Here is a 17056-nt window from a genome sequence, read left to right as displayed (position 1 = left end):
TGTGGTGCAAGAACTTGAGAGTGCATGTGTGATGTGGCAAATCCTGGCACCTGATAAGCAACTGATCATTTATGAACCTAGTCCAATAAAGGGCTTCAGGTGAGATGTGGCCCCTCCTGGCATTTAATATTTACAAGTCATACAAGTCTGTCCAGAATGGGGCACCAACTTTGTACATATTGTTATGAAACATTAAACTGCATTTCATTGTCTATAGTGCATTTAGTTTGCTATAATTGAAAATGGCAAGACGTTTTATTCAAAATGTATATAAATGTTAAGGAAATGTTTATAACGTTACTATACTTTATTCATCGTCTTTCCTCTCGCCCAAGTTACAGCTGAAATGTATCCATAGTCCAACCTATCTTATAGAGTTAACAGCAAATAAACAAGGAAATCAATCAATCAATCAATCAATCAATCAATCAATCAATCAATCAATCAATCAATCAATCAATCAATCAATTTCTCTCTGTGTCTTTACACTTATACTCTTACTTGATTTGTAAGTTTTGTTTTAGAATGCATATTTTATTCTGAACATAGTCCATATTACTGTAGACAACATATCTATAAATTTCAATATTTCTAAATTAAATATACTATTTATTTATTTACTTGTTTGCCCTTTGTTGACTGTGTTTCTCTCACTAGGATAATAGTTTAATTTCAGGGGAGACCCAAGGTGGTACTGATGTTATTATGGGAAATTTGGCCAGGGCATTCAAGAACTTCCCCTATTTTTTTTCATTGTGAGGGGGAATGTTTTTGCTGCACTTCCTGTTTCTGCTCCTGACATAGAGGCAGATAGAAGAGACTATGCAGTATTGGAAGAGAAGAGAGCTGTTTTGTTGTTGATAGCAGTATGGTTTTGCAGTCAGACAGAAAGCTGTTGAAAAGCAAGTGGATAGTACAAATATTCAGCATCCAGCTGACTTTAAACCAAAGGATTTTGAAGACATTGTTGTATCTGAAATTGCTTCTACATGTTTGCCTGATGAAAAACTGGTTGCTTTATTGAACAAAGGTGATGCTGAGACTTTGTGGTTGGATATAATGCAAAAGGTTTAAAGAATGGACAATGAGTTGGGTATAAAGATAATGAGTTGTAAATTGGATGGGTATAAGGTTATATGTGGGATGCAATCTAGAAAATCATATGTTAATGGAGATGGAAGACCAAAAGGTACTGTAAATTTTATTAAAAAGAAGACAAATAATGGTTTGTTGTTTGGATAAGAAAGAAGAAAGAAGAAACAGTAGACAAATATTTTGTATGGGATAATTTAGTATTACCTTTGGGGTTTGAAGCAAAAGACATTAGGTCCCTGATTTATTTGGGAAAATAGACATTTTGTGACTTATGGAAATATTTTTGATTGTGAAAAAAGAAGGATTATTACCCATGGAATTAATTTATATTTTCCGGGCAATAGACTCAATTAAAAAAGGTGTGTTCAGTTATACTCTGATGAACTTGAGTTAAAAGATGTTAAAAATCTTTTTAATTTATGTGTTATTCGGATTCTAATATTGTGAAAGTTAAAGATAAGAGGGATATTTGAAATGGGGTTGGGAAGTGGCTGTTGCTTTTAAATATGAAAAAGATGTGATAAAGTATTTACCTAGTGTTATATATGTAAATGGTAATAGAGGCACAGTTAGGTATATGGTACAGCATAAAACTTTTTTGTTGGGGGATTTCAATCATCTAATAAATGAGTGAACAAAAATACAAAATTAAGATGTAATCAATGCAGGGGAAATGTCATATGATGAATAAGTGTAAAAAGGAATGTAGATTATGTAAAAGTAAAGAGCATTTTTGATTTGATTGTAAAAAGAATAAGCAATATAATGTTGAGCAGGGTGATGAAGAAAGTATTGCAATGTCTGAAAATAATAAAGTAATTGAAAATGAATTAATAAAAAAAAAGAGTATGAAGTAATGAAATATGACTTAGATAAAATTTTATATTTCAGGAGGGTGAATATAACTGTACTGAGAATATTGAAAATGAAGAAGAAAGAGAGGATGGTAAGTCAGATGTTTATGAAGTGAGTGTAAAGGATGTTAGGAAAATAAATTTGATATATGCTAGGGTAAGGGTGAGGAAAAGAAGATTGAACACTATATCACCAAAGATTAAAACAAAAGTTAAGTAGTTTTAGATGTGTCTCAGTTAATGAAAATAGTGATAAATTGGATTCTAAGACTCAAGAAATATTTATTTATGTGTTGACATTTGATTACTGGGAAAGTTTGACTATGTAGAAGCCCATTTTCAATGGAGGCCCACTGAGAAAAGCTCCAATTTATTACAAAACATTTTAAGAACAATAATTTTACAATTACAGTCTTAAAAATAAAACAAAAACATCTGTAGTTTAAATAATTATAACAAGTTAGACATAATACAAAAACATTAGTTAAAAATCGATACAAGGTATATAACAATCATTTAATACCTAGAGAAATTTTAGACAGTTTGTAGAGAAACTGAAGGCAAGTTAGACTAGTACAAATAAAAATTGCTATATGAAGTAAGGGAAATGTAGGTTTATGGTGTATTTACAGAGAAACTCAGGGCAGAGAATTAGACAGCAGTAAGGAAGTGAGTAAAGAAGGGAGTATAAAGAAGTATAAGGAATGAAAAGATACCTGTTCATATTTAGGGATATAGTTTATCCTGGATTTGAGCAAGAGCAGAGCCAAATTTTAGCGAGGAAGTCTTTCAGAGTAGTTTACAAAGATGGGAGGGATGGCATAAATCTGATGAATACAGGTAAGGATTTGTGGTACATAAACTCAAAAAATATTCTTTTGGGGAAAGAATAACAAAAATGAGAAAAGGAAAATTTAAAACACATTCCTTAAACTTAAAAAGAAGGAAAAGTAATAATCCTAGAGTGTATTCAGTGAGTGTGAATAGTACAATTAATATTGTAAGAAGGATAGGGATACTAGAATGGTGTGCTAAATGAGATGTAGATAGTATTCTTATAGAGGATGTAAGATTCCTGACAAGTGAAGAAAGGTCACAAACAAACAATTATGGAGTGGCTATATTGTGTAAAACAACAGTTAAAATAGTAGCTGCAACATTGGTATGATGGAAAGGTTAACTATTATGGATGTAAGGTGGAGAGAATATGTTTATAGAATTATAGCATTATATGTATATACAAAAGGAAAGGAAAGAGAGAATCTGTTTCAGCAAGTATTAGTTAATATAGTAATTAATATGAAAAAATATTAATGCATAGTACTTAATTGTGATTTAAGGGGAAAATATAAAAAGAAAGGGAAAGATGTTAAAAAATATAAAAACTAATAAAATGTGGTAAGCTATCTGTGTGGAATAAAAGGCAATGGACTTATAGAAGAGGGGCAATTAAATCTGAAACTGATTATTTTTATACTATCAGAAAGTGTGGGTGTAGCAGATGGTGATACAGAATAGACACTTTTTTTCAGATCATTTAGCAATATGGATACAGGTGATACAAGAAAGGGAGTATATTAAAACAAGAAAGGGAATAAAAAGAATCAATAACAAATTATGGGATAATTTGGAGAGTGAGAGGCAGTGCAGTTTTGGAAGGCTCTTATAGCCATGAAGGACTTTTGTAAAAAGTGGTCTGGGCGGGGTGATGCAAGAATGGAAGAGAAAGTAAAGTAAGGAATGATGTTTAGAAATGTATTAGAGAATGTAGAGATGATGTAAGATAATATTAGGCTATGGAAAATGAACTAAATAAAATAAATTGCAAATAAATACATAAATTAATAAAGAAACAAAAAAGACATTACTGTTAAGCAAATATATTATTTGTAAGGGAGAAGGAAGGAGGTGTCTGCAGTAAAATAGTAAAGGATGATATTAGTATAATAATAAATTGAAAATGTTAAAAAGAGAAGTAAAAAGAACATAAAAAGCAAATTATGAGGATTGTAGTATAGCATGCAGAAAATATGTATAAAAAGAAAAAGAAAATGAAAGCAAATAAGAGAGAATGAAAAAATAACAAGTTAAGGAAGAATTTGTAAAATAAATTACTGTTAGTGACTTGGAGGAAGTACTTAGTTAAGTAAATGTTGACTCAGTATCAGGTCCAAATGTACAGGGTATGAAATGTATAAGACATTAAGAGAGTGGCAAAAAGAATGTTTTGTAAAAAGTTTTGAATAAATGAATAAATGGTTGAAAGAAGGGTTTATTTATAAAGGGTTATGTAGTGTGATATTAAAATTTATATGGAAGAAAGATTAAAAGAATGAAATAAAAATAATGACCTATTAGATTAAGTAATACAGATTATATTGTTTTTTCCACTCATCTCACACATGATAGGACAAATAGTGCTCATCCCACATAGGGCTATCCCACTATCTCTTATCTTAATTAATCTTTGTTCCTCCAGATGACATAACTTATAAAACTACTTGACCAATGTTGGTCTTTCAGAAGTGAATCATCTTGTAAAGCTACATGACTTATGTATCGCATATATATATTGTAAAAAAATAGTATTCCTGTATGCCTGAAACATGCATGTTTATATTGTATTCTATTATATTTTGCTATAATATTTTTGTTAAGCTCATTTACATATTGTTAGCAATGTACTACTTAAACTAAGTTTACTGCTTGTACCTTAATAATGTTCTTTTTGTTGTGGAGTTTTTCTCCCTGGGTCTCCACTGAAAATGTTTTTTTTTTTTTTTCAACCCAGTCCAACACTACCTGGTTAACAAATGTAAATAAATAAATAAATAGTGAGAATAATATAGAGGAAAATGGAAGAACGACTAAAGGAGATTATGATATATGGTATAAAAGGGACGAGATACTAGGAAATAAATTGTGGATTATATTATGAGTAAAATGGAAGATGTGAAACTTATGGTAGGCAGTATTAATAAGGCATTTGATACAGTAGGACATAATGTGTTTTGGGATGTTATGCAAAAGTATGGAATAGGTAATAGAATTAAGAAAGTGTGTATGTTACCATATAAAATAATAGTGAGAATGTTAGTGAATAAGTGGCTGAGTAAAGAAAAGTGTATGAATTGTGGCACCAGACAAGGATGTCCCATGAGAGGGTTATTGTTTACATTAATAATGAATGTGATAGTGAGTGAAGTAGCTTAGCACATGAAAGATGCTAGATATTTGATGCAAACGGAAGTGGTGATTCCAGTAGTTTTGACATATGCAGATGATATACATGTGATTGCTAAGAGACAAATATGGAAAAGGGAAGTGCTGGTTTCTCTGAATGGATGTTTAAAGGAAATAGGAATAACCTTGAATAAAGAAAAGTAAGGGTTTGGGTGAAGTGAAAAGTGGAGGGGTGTATTTTTCAGTGAATGAAGTATCTTTGTTAGGGGTACATTTTGGGAAAAATAATGTAGTTATGAGGTAATGGAAAGGTTTGATAAAAGAAATGAAAGAAACTTGTCTTATGTGAAGGATTTATATACTAGCATTCAACAAAAAGATTTATCTAATGAATTCTGTTTTAGTGTGAAAATAGCATATTGGTCAAATGTTTATATAACCCCAGCAAAATATGAAAACAAATGTGCAATTAATGTTTTCTTTCATATGGGTTTCAAGATTAAACCCAGTGAAAAGAGGTGTGTTGTATACAAGTCAAGATGAAGTGAGGTTGTGGTTATTAAATCCAGTTGTTTATTCTGCTTCTGTAGGATTGCACACAGTATTAAAGAGTGAACATGAAGAGAATGAGAAATTAATAGTGAAAATGTTTAAACATAAATGCGAAAGGATTTGGGAGATAATGGCAATAAGAAAAAAAAAAGGTAAAGATTATATAAATAAAGAAATTAAAAATAATCAAGAAAAATATTAAGATAGAAAATGAAAATTGTTGCTACAGAGAAGAATAGAAGGATATGGTATAACAGTGTGATGAAACAATATTACTTTGTAAATCTGTGTGAAAATTCACCAGAAGAAGTGAAAAAGCCATTAAAGTGAGGAAAAAGTGGTGTACTAAGATTGTAGAGTATCATGATTTCCTACTAGAGACAGGTAATAAATATGTTTTAGGTTAAGGGGAATATGCCGTATAAAAAGAAAATTAAAAGAGTGTGTTTATTTAATGGGGAGGAAGAGATAACAGAGCATGCTTTTTGAAATGTAAAACTGTGATTAAACTATAGAAAAAGTTGTGTGAAGACATGTTTTTTTGATAATATTAATGACTTAAACAATATATGTCAGAAGGGTTGATAATAATTTACTTTATGTAAGATGGGTCATTTGGCATGAAAGACTGAATGAAATTTTGTTTAATGGGAAATGGAGTTTGGCTAATACATTGCAACAATTAGATTATAGTTATGGAAGAAGGAGTGGGGGTCAGTTATGGAAAAATAATAATGATGATGGTATATATGAATGTGTAGATATGCACCTGTAAATATGTACATTTTGTTAATATGTCAATAATGTTTAGGTTTTTTTTGTGTTAATTTAAGGACCCCTACTCTTTTTGAGAGGTGCCAAGAGATCTTTTACATCCACCTGAGCTACCACCAGCTTAAGGAGATGAGGCCTGGGTTTAACATGTCAGTCAAATGATGACACTCTCTGAAGTGCAGTGTACCCTACTCTTACGCTGTGCTGCAGTTGCAGCAATCTATCTGGAGTGGGAACAGCATACAGAGTGTTCTCTCCAAAGGTGAGTGTGCATTTTAGATGTTCAGAAAATGATCTAGAAAGAAAATGTTTAAAACACATTATGTCAAAGATATTTATCATATATTAATTAACAAAATGAAACACATTTAAATATGACTTGTAGTGTCATTTTGTAACTGTGTAAGAATGAAATAAAATAAATAGGCAACCATGAAAGTTCCTAAACATGACCATATTTATAAATTATATATTTCCTCTGTTTATAACGTAAGTTTATTGGTTAATAGGCACACCTATTAGGCTTACAATATACTGATCTTGAAGATGATTGGTATAATAGTGTGTTGATATTTTCTACATTTCTTATACACATCAATAGTAATTGATGAAGAGGAGGAAATAGGTGGAGTTGAAGAAGAATGGCAGTGCCTGAAAACAGCATGTGTTAGGACTAGAGAAAAGATATGTGGCTGAGCCAGGTATGGAAATAAGGTACATAAGGAAAGCTGGTGGTGGAATGCAGAAGTCCAGGAAGTCATCTAAAAAAAAAGGAGTGCAGGAAGATGTTTGAGACAGAAAAGACTGACCAGGCTTGGAATGACTACTGGTTGGCTAACAAAAAAAGCTAAGAAAGAAGTTGCAGTAGCAAAGAATAGGGCATTGGAGGCACTGTACCAACTTCTGGAAAGTGACTCATTAATGGGCACAAAGAAACTATATCAAGTTGCAAGGCAAAGACAGAAAGATAAAGAAGATAGTCAGATACCCTTCATAAGGGATGCCAGCAACAACCTGCTCACCAGTCCAGAGGATATCAAAGGGAGATGGAAGGAGTATTTCCAGCAGCTTCTGAATGAAGAAAACCCCACAGAAGCTGTACTGCCCCAGAAACAGCCAATGATGACAGAAGAAGAAGAGGAGCCCACCCTAGAAGAAGTAAGAACAGCATTAAGGAAGATGAAGTCAGGGAAAAGCAGAAGGCTCAGATGAGGTCACAGCAGATATGATAAAGATGCTGGATGAGATGGCACCTGAGGATACTAATAGAAGTGTGGAGAGAAAGGCATAACCCAGATGACTGGAGAATAAGCATACTCATGTCAGTGTACAAGAACAAAGAAAACATCCAAAACTGTGGCCAGTACAGAGGCATCAAACTCCTATCACATTGCATAAAAGTTCTGGAGAGGGTGATTAATAAACAGATATGCAGAGTAGTAGAATGTAAGATGGAAGATAAGCAGTTTGGATTCAGCACAACTGATCCAATGTTTGCATTGAGACAGATATGTGAGAAGAAGCTAGAGATGAAGAGATAGTCCCACTGGGCACTCCTAGATTTTGAGAAAGCATGTGACAAGGCCCCAAGAAAGCTGATCTGGGCAGTACTTCAGTGGTTTGAAGTCACAGAAACATTAGTAGAATTAGTGCAGGCTATGTACAAGGGCCCAATGACTCAAGTATGGACAGTGTTCGACCTCACAGAGGGGTTCCCAGTGGGTGTGGGTGTACAACAGGGTTCTTCTCTGAGCCCACTGCTATTCATACTGGTGATGGACTACATTAGTGAACAGGTTAGAGGGGATGGATCAACAAAGCTGTGGTATGTAGACAATGTGGCAGTACAGGCAGACTCTGAGCTAGAACTTCAGTAAAGGATAGGAGATTGGAATGCAAATCTGAAGGCACATGGGATGAAACTAAGCACAGATAAGATGGTGATAATGGCAACAAATTGGGGAAATCAGAAGAAGCTGAGAATAGAGACAGAAGGGAAGATATTGGCACAGGTGAACACCTTCAAGTATCTGGGAGGAGTAGTTGAGCAGAAGGGTAGTCCGAATGAAGAGGTCAAAGCTAGAATCAGAGGGGCTGCAGCCAACTGGCATAGAGTATCAGGTGTAGTCTATGACAAAAGAATGCCAAAGAAGCTGAAAAGTAAGGTGTACAAGACAGTGGTGCAACCAGTACTACTGTATGGTACAGAAACCTGGGCAGTAAAGGCAGAAGAGTTGAAGAAGCTAGAGGTGATGGAAATGAAGTACCTAAGAAAGGTGATAGGATGCACGCTGTGGGTTAGATGAAGAAATGAGGACATAAGAGCAGAAGGCAAAGTAGTTCTTATTGCAGAAAAGATCAAAGAGAAGAAATGACGGTGGTTTGGGCACATGTGTAGAAAAGTAGAAGACAATCTGGTGAGGAAGATTTGGGACAGACAAGGAGAAGATAAGAGGAAATGAGGACATCCAGCAAATAGGTGGATGGATTGTGTGAAAGAAGATGTGTGACATTCATGCATAAGTATTGAAGAAGGCAGGAGTGTAGCACTGAATCGAGAGTTGGCAACAGTTAACACAATACACTGCCCCCATGTAGAAAAATGGGGAAAAGGGGGCTGATAATGATGAGTAACTGTGAAGAAAGTTAATGACTGCTATTTTCTGATTTTTTGAGAAGGCTATTTAATAGTGCTGGAAGGGAGGTTACTACATTTTGATACATTTTTCTTATATTACTATTTACGTTTATTATATTTTCTGATCTGGTATTAGTACCCCCTCATCAATATGCTCCAGGCAATGATTTTCAAATACATCTGGATCAATCATTTCCTTTTACACTAGGCAGAGATTGACTTTTAGTAACCTTTATGAATGATTATATAATCATTTACATTTAGTATAAGAATGATTATATAATGACAGATCCTGAAATCTTTCTGAAATAGTTCAAGTTTTTCAACCAGCATGCTTTTTCTACAAAGGAAAATGGCCTTTTCAAATTAATTTAGAACATTTCAAAAATGAAGACGGTAACCACTCGAAGTGTTAAAATACAAACTCCTAAGCCAGCAATAACTCTGGTGATCCAAATAGACCAACTGTAAACTAGCGATATTTGGTTAAGTGATTCCATTCTTTAATAATCATACTAGAACTTCATCAGAACACTTTCATTAAGTAACACTAATCTTTAAATATAATTAGTCAAATGATGTAGTGATCAAAAGACACACACTGTCATGAATTCTTAACTGTTATCTTTGCAATCCAATAAACAACACAAACTGTTTAAATATATAAATAAATGGATATAATAAGCATTAAAATCATAAATTTATATAAACAGAATTAAAAAAATAAATGTTAAATATTTATTGCTTTTAAAATGCATTTTATATTAATGACACCATTTAAGCTTGGTGGCTTATTAGATGCTAATGCAATCTGCCACTATTAGAGCACATTGCATATTTAGCTAAATCATTGGCTTGGTCATTACTTTTTATTGCACTAATGTCCTTATATATTCTCTGTGAGAGGATTCTAGTAGTTTTACCCACATGAAGACTCTTGCAGGAACTGTACTTGGCCAAATAGTCCACACCTTCCGATTTAGAAGTAAAACTATTCTTTGAGTCAAGTGTTTTGTTATTGTTATTCAAAAATACTTAATTTCCAGAATTAATAAACCTACCATATGTACAAGAATGATATGGATATGTTCCAAAAGATCCAAGTTTAAATCTGTCAATATCAAGAATTTGTTTTTTAAGAAATTCTTTCATATTAAATTCCATCTTGTAAATAAAATCTGCAATTGACCCAGTAGTTCTAACTAAATAACTGTTACTGAAAATTATTTCCCATTTACTTTCATTATATTTTTATTCCTAATGAATTGACATAAATAGTTACTGGGAAAGTTTTCACAAATGTACTAAATTATTACTTTCACCCTTTGAAATGTAATCACTTTTGAGAATAGGTTGACATTTAATTAATCTGTTGTTAATTATTTCAGTGATAATATAATTCAATTTCTTACATAACCTCTGATGAAAAATAGTTGTGCTAAAATTTCACCTTTATTCAAAAAGCTATATCATCACTTAGTAGTCTACTAAGCCTGATGGGCTGGTCCCTAATTGCATTCTATTTTATATGATCAGGATGTTGACTACTATAATGTAGGTAATTGTTGACACATGTTTTCTTTCTGTAAACATTGCTCTCAAGGCATTTATTTAGTTTGTTGATTGTTATTGCAGCATCCAAAATTTTTATTTTTTCTCCTTGATCATTGATAGTGAACAAAAGAAAACTGGTACTTGCATTATGAACTTTCAGAAAACTTAAAGTCTTTGAATGTACATGCCCACATGAAAACAATCATCTATATATCATTTGTAAAACTTAAATTTAAACAAATCTAATTTTGTAAGTACTGTGACTTCCCACCAATATAAACCATATTAGCAAATGATGGTGACATTCTGATCCCCATCATTAACTCTTTTTAACTGCTGATATATACAATTGTCAAAAATACAAATGTATATATTTTGTAAAACTAAATCTAAGGAAAGACCTGGTATTTTAAAATCTGTAAAATTACTTAAATATTGTTAAACAAACTCTATACTTATGTCTTGAGTAATGGATGTATACAACAATACTACATCTATAGTGATCAACATAGTCTCAATGCCATCAAAAGTGTGTTGCCTTAATGAATCCAAAAATAACCAGGAATCAAAATGCAGAAATACACACTATAGCATTTAGTAGTACACCCAAGTGCACTGCCATGCTACCATAAACTTTTTGATAGTATTATTTCCAGTCACAATGGACCTAAATAGAGGTCTTCTCAGTAGTTTATGAATTTGGGGTATACCAAATATTCTTCCAAGCTTTGGTTGTTCAGCAAGCAAAAAAAATATCATTGAATTCAATATACTTTGATTCAAAAAAATCCAATAAAGATTTATCTAGCATTTTATATGTGTCATACAAACATACAAATTGAAGTCAATATACCCCTGATTCAATAAATCTAATTAAGAATTATTTTATACCTATTCTTCTCAAAATTTCTATTCACTAATTTTTAACAATTTGTATTGGAAAGGTGTTGTAACATTCATTCTCAATATTTACTTTTTTCTATCACTAAAACACCGTTCCCATTATCTGTTTTCATAATTCTAAAGTTGTTACATTTTTGCAAATCAAATAAAGCCACTTATTCCTGTTTGGACCGATTAACATATTTCTTTTTTGGTCTACTATTAAGTAATTTTATAAAATCACATTCACAGAGATCAGGAAAAAAACACAGAGTGTATTAATTAAAGGTAGATTCAACATGGTTCTTTTTTGCATTGACAGTCATTGTTGACTTTTTGTATAAAATACAAAATATATTGCAAATTAATTTTCTAACAAACAATTTTAAAACAAGCACCAAATTAACCAAGTTAACTTTTCTAGCTGAGATGAATCTAAACTATTTACTAAGAACATCTATATGATGTTTAAGCAAAACAAAAATTGAACATATAGTATTTAACACTTGTTTCCCTTCCATGACTCCCGCCTCTGTAGGCCACCCTTCTTGTCTTTTTTCTTCACTGGTGCAATCCTTGCAGAAAATGGGGTCCAACAAAAACATTAAATTTAAGTACTATCTTAGTGATGGCTATCTTAGAGTTGGACAAAACTTAAAGTGGTACAAAATGACACTACAAGTCTTTATACCAGTTAATGTAGTGAGTACTAGTTATCTACAACTGGTTACCACAGAAAACAAAATGAGCATCAGTACATACTTAAAAAAGCATTAAATGCAGCAGAGATTATGTTTAGGATTTGTAAGGCAATTTCTACTTCATATTTTTATAATTGTATATATGTTGTAACCTTTTCTTATGTCTACTTTGTAACAATTAGTAGGGCAATAAAGTTATGCATAAAGCTATGTAAACTAATTCAGGTAAATGGTTTAGTAAGCAAGAATCAGGGAATCAAGAAAAGATTATTTTGGATGTGCTCATGTAAAAGATTATAGACTTTATTAAAGAAAGATGTGAAAAGCAACATTTAAAAATCAGGAACCATAAAGATGGCTTCACCCTGGATATCTAAGCTGATAAATGTACTTAAGTTTAATAAAACTTGATAACTGATTATTCACTAAAAGTTGCATGTTTTTACTTTTTTTCACAGTGATACACCACACTTAAAATGACTGTAGAAACCTTAATTGTTTAAATGTAGGAACATAATTATTAATACTAAAATATGTAATTTTTCACATGACTATGTTACGACAGATATATTTTTCACTTACCAATCATAGCAAATAAGTCAGAGTGGTACACAGACCCTTCATTATCGTGACCATTCCTAAGTCCTGAACGGTAAAGGACACGTGCTACTGCAAGGCCAAAATATGCACCGAAAGCATGGATAGTCATTGATGCACCAATATCACTTGCCTGTTGAGAATAACAAACATAGTGAACTGAATAACAAACAACCTTTAAAATCACTGTTGATTCTTTTAAATTCTTGCATTAGTATGCTGTCAGACTCACAGTAAATATTGTATTTTTAGAAAACTATTATAATTCCTATACAATTACATACAGATACACATTCATAACATGGAACTGCAATAGGGCAGTCAAATCTGAAAAATAAAAGTAATTACAAGTTGCCATATGCTGACAAAATATGAATACTGTGTGAACTGTAACAGAAGTGTTATCTATTTACATCTTTCACTTTTATCATCCACTGCTTTCTTTGATAAATTCTTAAATAGCTAATGACCAGTTACACCATAAACAAAAATTTTCCCTTAACAAGAATATATTTTCCTCCTTATAAAATAATTCATACACTGTCACACACATATATAAAGTATAGATTAGCTGTTTATTGCCTTGTTTTGACATTGCAGAGATGTTTAGCCACTCCCCATTTAAGATGTGTGGCCCAGAATAAGCATGCACAACAAATTGTTTATTGCCTTGCCATCTTTCCCTCTCATTGTGGTCATAACTCTAATGAATCTCTGAAGCTGCAGGCATCCTATGAAGACACAAATTAAATCTATTGTTACAAATGAGTGAACTGCTGAAAGTAGAAAGGCATGAAACATGATAATCTCACTTGACTGAGGAGAGAAGGTGAGAGGATACCTTCAAGAGGATTTGGAGCTAAGAAAGTCTTATTCATTAAAGATGAATGAACTGAGTTTTGGGGTTAGAGTGATGGCAGCATGTTTACCACACAGACACAAGATACAGGGTTGGATTCTCACCTTTGAAAAAGAAAATTGTCTAGTTTTTAAAATGTCCAACAAGGGCAACTAACCTAATACTTACTTATGAACTATAACATTTAATGTTGCCATTTTCTGCAAGTGACAGAAAGGGCTTATTATAGTGTTTGTAAAAGAAGGCTATGAACTATAATGTTTGTAAAAGAAGGCTAAGAACACATACCTTCTGAGTCTTTGAAATATAGTCAAAAACATATTCATCAGAGATTCTGTAAGTATAACTTGTTACCATTATAATCTCATATCTTGGAGGAGAAAGAGTCCATTGTGCAAAACAGAAGGATTAGTGAAAAAAAATCACACTAGTGGGTCAAACTCCATCAGCTAATCAGGTCATTTAGGCTTAGAACAATAACAAAAATAAGAAAAAAATATGTATAATGCTGCAGTGAAGTTTGTGTTATGCAGAACATTAAAATAAAATACATTTTTCCCAGTTTCTGTCCATAGCGGTCCTATAATTTCCTTTCTAGTAAAATATGTCTTCCTTCTGTAATTAACATATTATACTAACATAGCAAATTACAGTTGGATAATTGCTGTGGAAATGTAAAACACATGAATAACTTCATGACATATTAAGAAGGCATTCTAGGGTAGTAGTAAGGACATAATGTTGGACAGACAGAAGGACTGAAGAGACTATAATACATTTTGCACATCTCACTGAAAAAGTGATAACAAGAAGTCTACTACAAGAGAGTAATATCAAGATCAATTCATCACATTCTGTTTATATCTGACCTTACAGAAGGCCTGGAAAAATGATTTTAACTTAGAAAACAAAGGTATGTAATAGGGCTACACAAAAGAAGGTGTAGAAGGGAGGGCAAGAGAATTGACAAAGCTGGATTACTAATCTCAATAAAATGCTTAACTCCAGTGAGTCTTCTTCTTTTTCTTTTGGCTTTTCCCAGTTATGGGTCCCCACAGCAGATCACCTGCCTGCTCATGATTGGCAGTGGAGTTTTACAGTGTTGAGTTGCTAGCCCGGCACTCAACCTTCCACAGAAGGCACACACATGCATGCACTCACACCTAGGGCCAATTTGGAGTGTTCAATCCACCTACCGTCTTTGGGATGTGGGAGGAAACCGGAGCACCTGGACGAAACCTACGTGACCACAGGGAGGACATGCAGACTCCGCACAGAAAGCACCCCAGCCAAGAATTGAACTGGAGAACCTCTTGCTGTGAGGTGGCAATGCTACCCACTGCACTACCGTGGCCGCCTGCTTGACTCCAGTGAGTAAACTCAGAAAAATACATGACAGCAACAAAAACCCCAGGGAAGTATGCATATCTGAGTAGGCTGTGAATGGTACAACAGGTATACTTATGTCAGATAGCTTTAAAGTAAATTGGCAGTCTAAGCAGCCTGAGAAAAAAGCAGAAACAAAAGTAACGTAATAACATTCATAGGAATCTCAACTGCATGTGTAACCATGTTTAGTATATGTCACCATATTTTAAAATTGTACTATGTTCTACAGCTGTTTTACATCTATGTTTTATTCTTGTCTTACGTCCTGGGCTGGACTAATGTCTATATTTTAAATGCTATGTTTTTAACTGTATAATGTAAGTAATACTTAATGTGGAGCTTTTCTCCCCGGGCCTCTGCTGAAAATGGACCTGTGTCCAGTCGGACTATCCCGGTCAACAAATGTAAATAAATAAATACATAAATAAATAAGCAGCACCAGTAGAAAATCAGAAGACTTTATGTATATAATGCAGTAAGAGTACTAAATTTAGTTTTAGATAAACACTTTATATAAAGTCAGTAACAGCAGTGCAATATCTGCATTACAAATTATACAAATTGAGAAACCAACAGCTTAGTATGTAAATACTTGAAGAAAGAGGCTGATAGAGTGCATTACACAACATTTTAAGTAACCCACCAACCTATATTGTCTTTATTCCTTCTAGTTAATGTATCATATAGTTAAAAACACTAGCTATTTTTGGTGCAAGCCCCTGTATTGTCTCCATGCTCTTTAAAAACTATAAGATCCTGGATTTATTGTAAATAGTTGAAATACCAAGATTTTGTATTAACAAGTTATATGCAAATAGAATCCTGCAATTTCTTCAGCTACTTGATAGTACAGTACATATTGATTACTTGCCCTCAAAATGTTATTTCCATCAGGACTGTAAATACATGCTGCCTTTCCTTATATAACTGTATTGTACATAACTCTATTCTTCCAAGACTGTACCAGCATGCTTTTAGTGAGCTGCTTTCTGTGCACAGGGTACAGGGTTAAATTCCTTCTACCTTCAGTTACTCTGTGATTCTGAGCAAGTTACTTAAACAGTCAGAGCTTCTGGGTCACCCCTGAAAAGGAACACTTTGTCCAGTGTGCTTATCCAGCCCACAAATAGGCAAAAAAAATATCTGCATATATATATATATATATATATATATATATATATATATATATATATATGGGTCTAACTTTTATCACTGAAATTCCACTTTATCAAATTTCAGAAACACGGGACAACTTTGCCAAAAGCGGACGTTTACATCACTGCATTTTAACTCTGCGATAGGAGACACATGGCCATGGATGATTGTGTTTTCTTAGTAATAAATATATATATATATAGATATATATATATATATATATATATATATATATATATACACACACACACACACATATATATATATATATATATATATATTTGTTTCTGTTCTTATTACTTATGAGTTTCAGTGCTTTAGTAGAGTAGTATAGAAAGGAAGATTTCAAAAATATATGGGAAACTAAGACAGAGGCATACATTACAGTTTCATGCACAACATCAATTTGGTGAATAGATATATCATATTATTTCTTGGTAAACTAATCTATCTCAAAGACTCTGTATGGATAGTTTTAATCTACTTTCAATTAATGTAAATGGAATAAATAATGGCAACAAAAGGAAATCATTAATGAAGTATTTTAAATTAAATAGAGGAGACATCATATTTTTGTAAGAGACCCATTTGGTAGATTAAGATATAAAATACTTAAAATAATATAGTTTATGAAGTATTATCATCTGCTTCTTTTAACAAAAAAAAGAAAGGAACTGCTGCTATACTGTTGAAAAATATATGTAATGCCTAGCGTCATGGAATCTATTAATGATCCTAAAGGAATGTGTACATTTGCAGTAATTATCTAACTTTTACTGGATTCCTGGAATAGGTGCAAGAGTGGTTAAAGACCACTTAAATG

At 32.6% G+C, this 17056-nt stretch overlaps 1 protein-coding gene and 1 long non-coding RNA gene across 3 annotated transcripts in view; one reads left to right on the top strand and one right to left on the bottom strand.

Moving 5' to 3' along the window:
- LOC122794345 overlaps nucleotides 1–17056 on the top strand; it is a 587167-nt gene that overhangs the window by 269611 nt on the left and 300500 nt on the right. The window lies entirely within an intron of this gene.
- RHAG (Rh associated glycoprotein) overlaps nucleotides 1–17056 on the bottom strand; it is a 394323-nt gene that overhangs the window by 190024 nt on the left and 187243 nt on the right. For both annotated transcript variants that reach the window (XM_044062656.1, XM_044062657.1), the window contains exon 4: nucleotides 12816–12963. In XM_044062656.1, the coding sequence (XP_043918591.1) occupies nucleotides 12816–12963 (148 nt within the window). The remainder of the gene's footprint in view (nucleotides 1–12815; nucleotides 12964–17056) is intronic.

This window comes from Protopterus annectens, chromosome 2.part1 (assembly GCF_019279795.1).
Source record: "Protopterus annectens isolate FY-2018-M chromosome 2.part1, PAN1.0, whole genome shotgun sequence".
Taxonomy (NCBI): Eukaryota; Metazoa; Chordata; order Ceratodontiformes; family Protopteridae; genus Protopterus; species Protopterus annectens.
The sequence above is the reverse complement of the archived record's forward strand: the minus strand, read 5'-3'. Positions and strand labels throughout refer to the sequence as shown.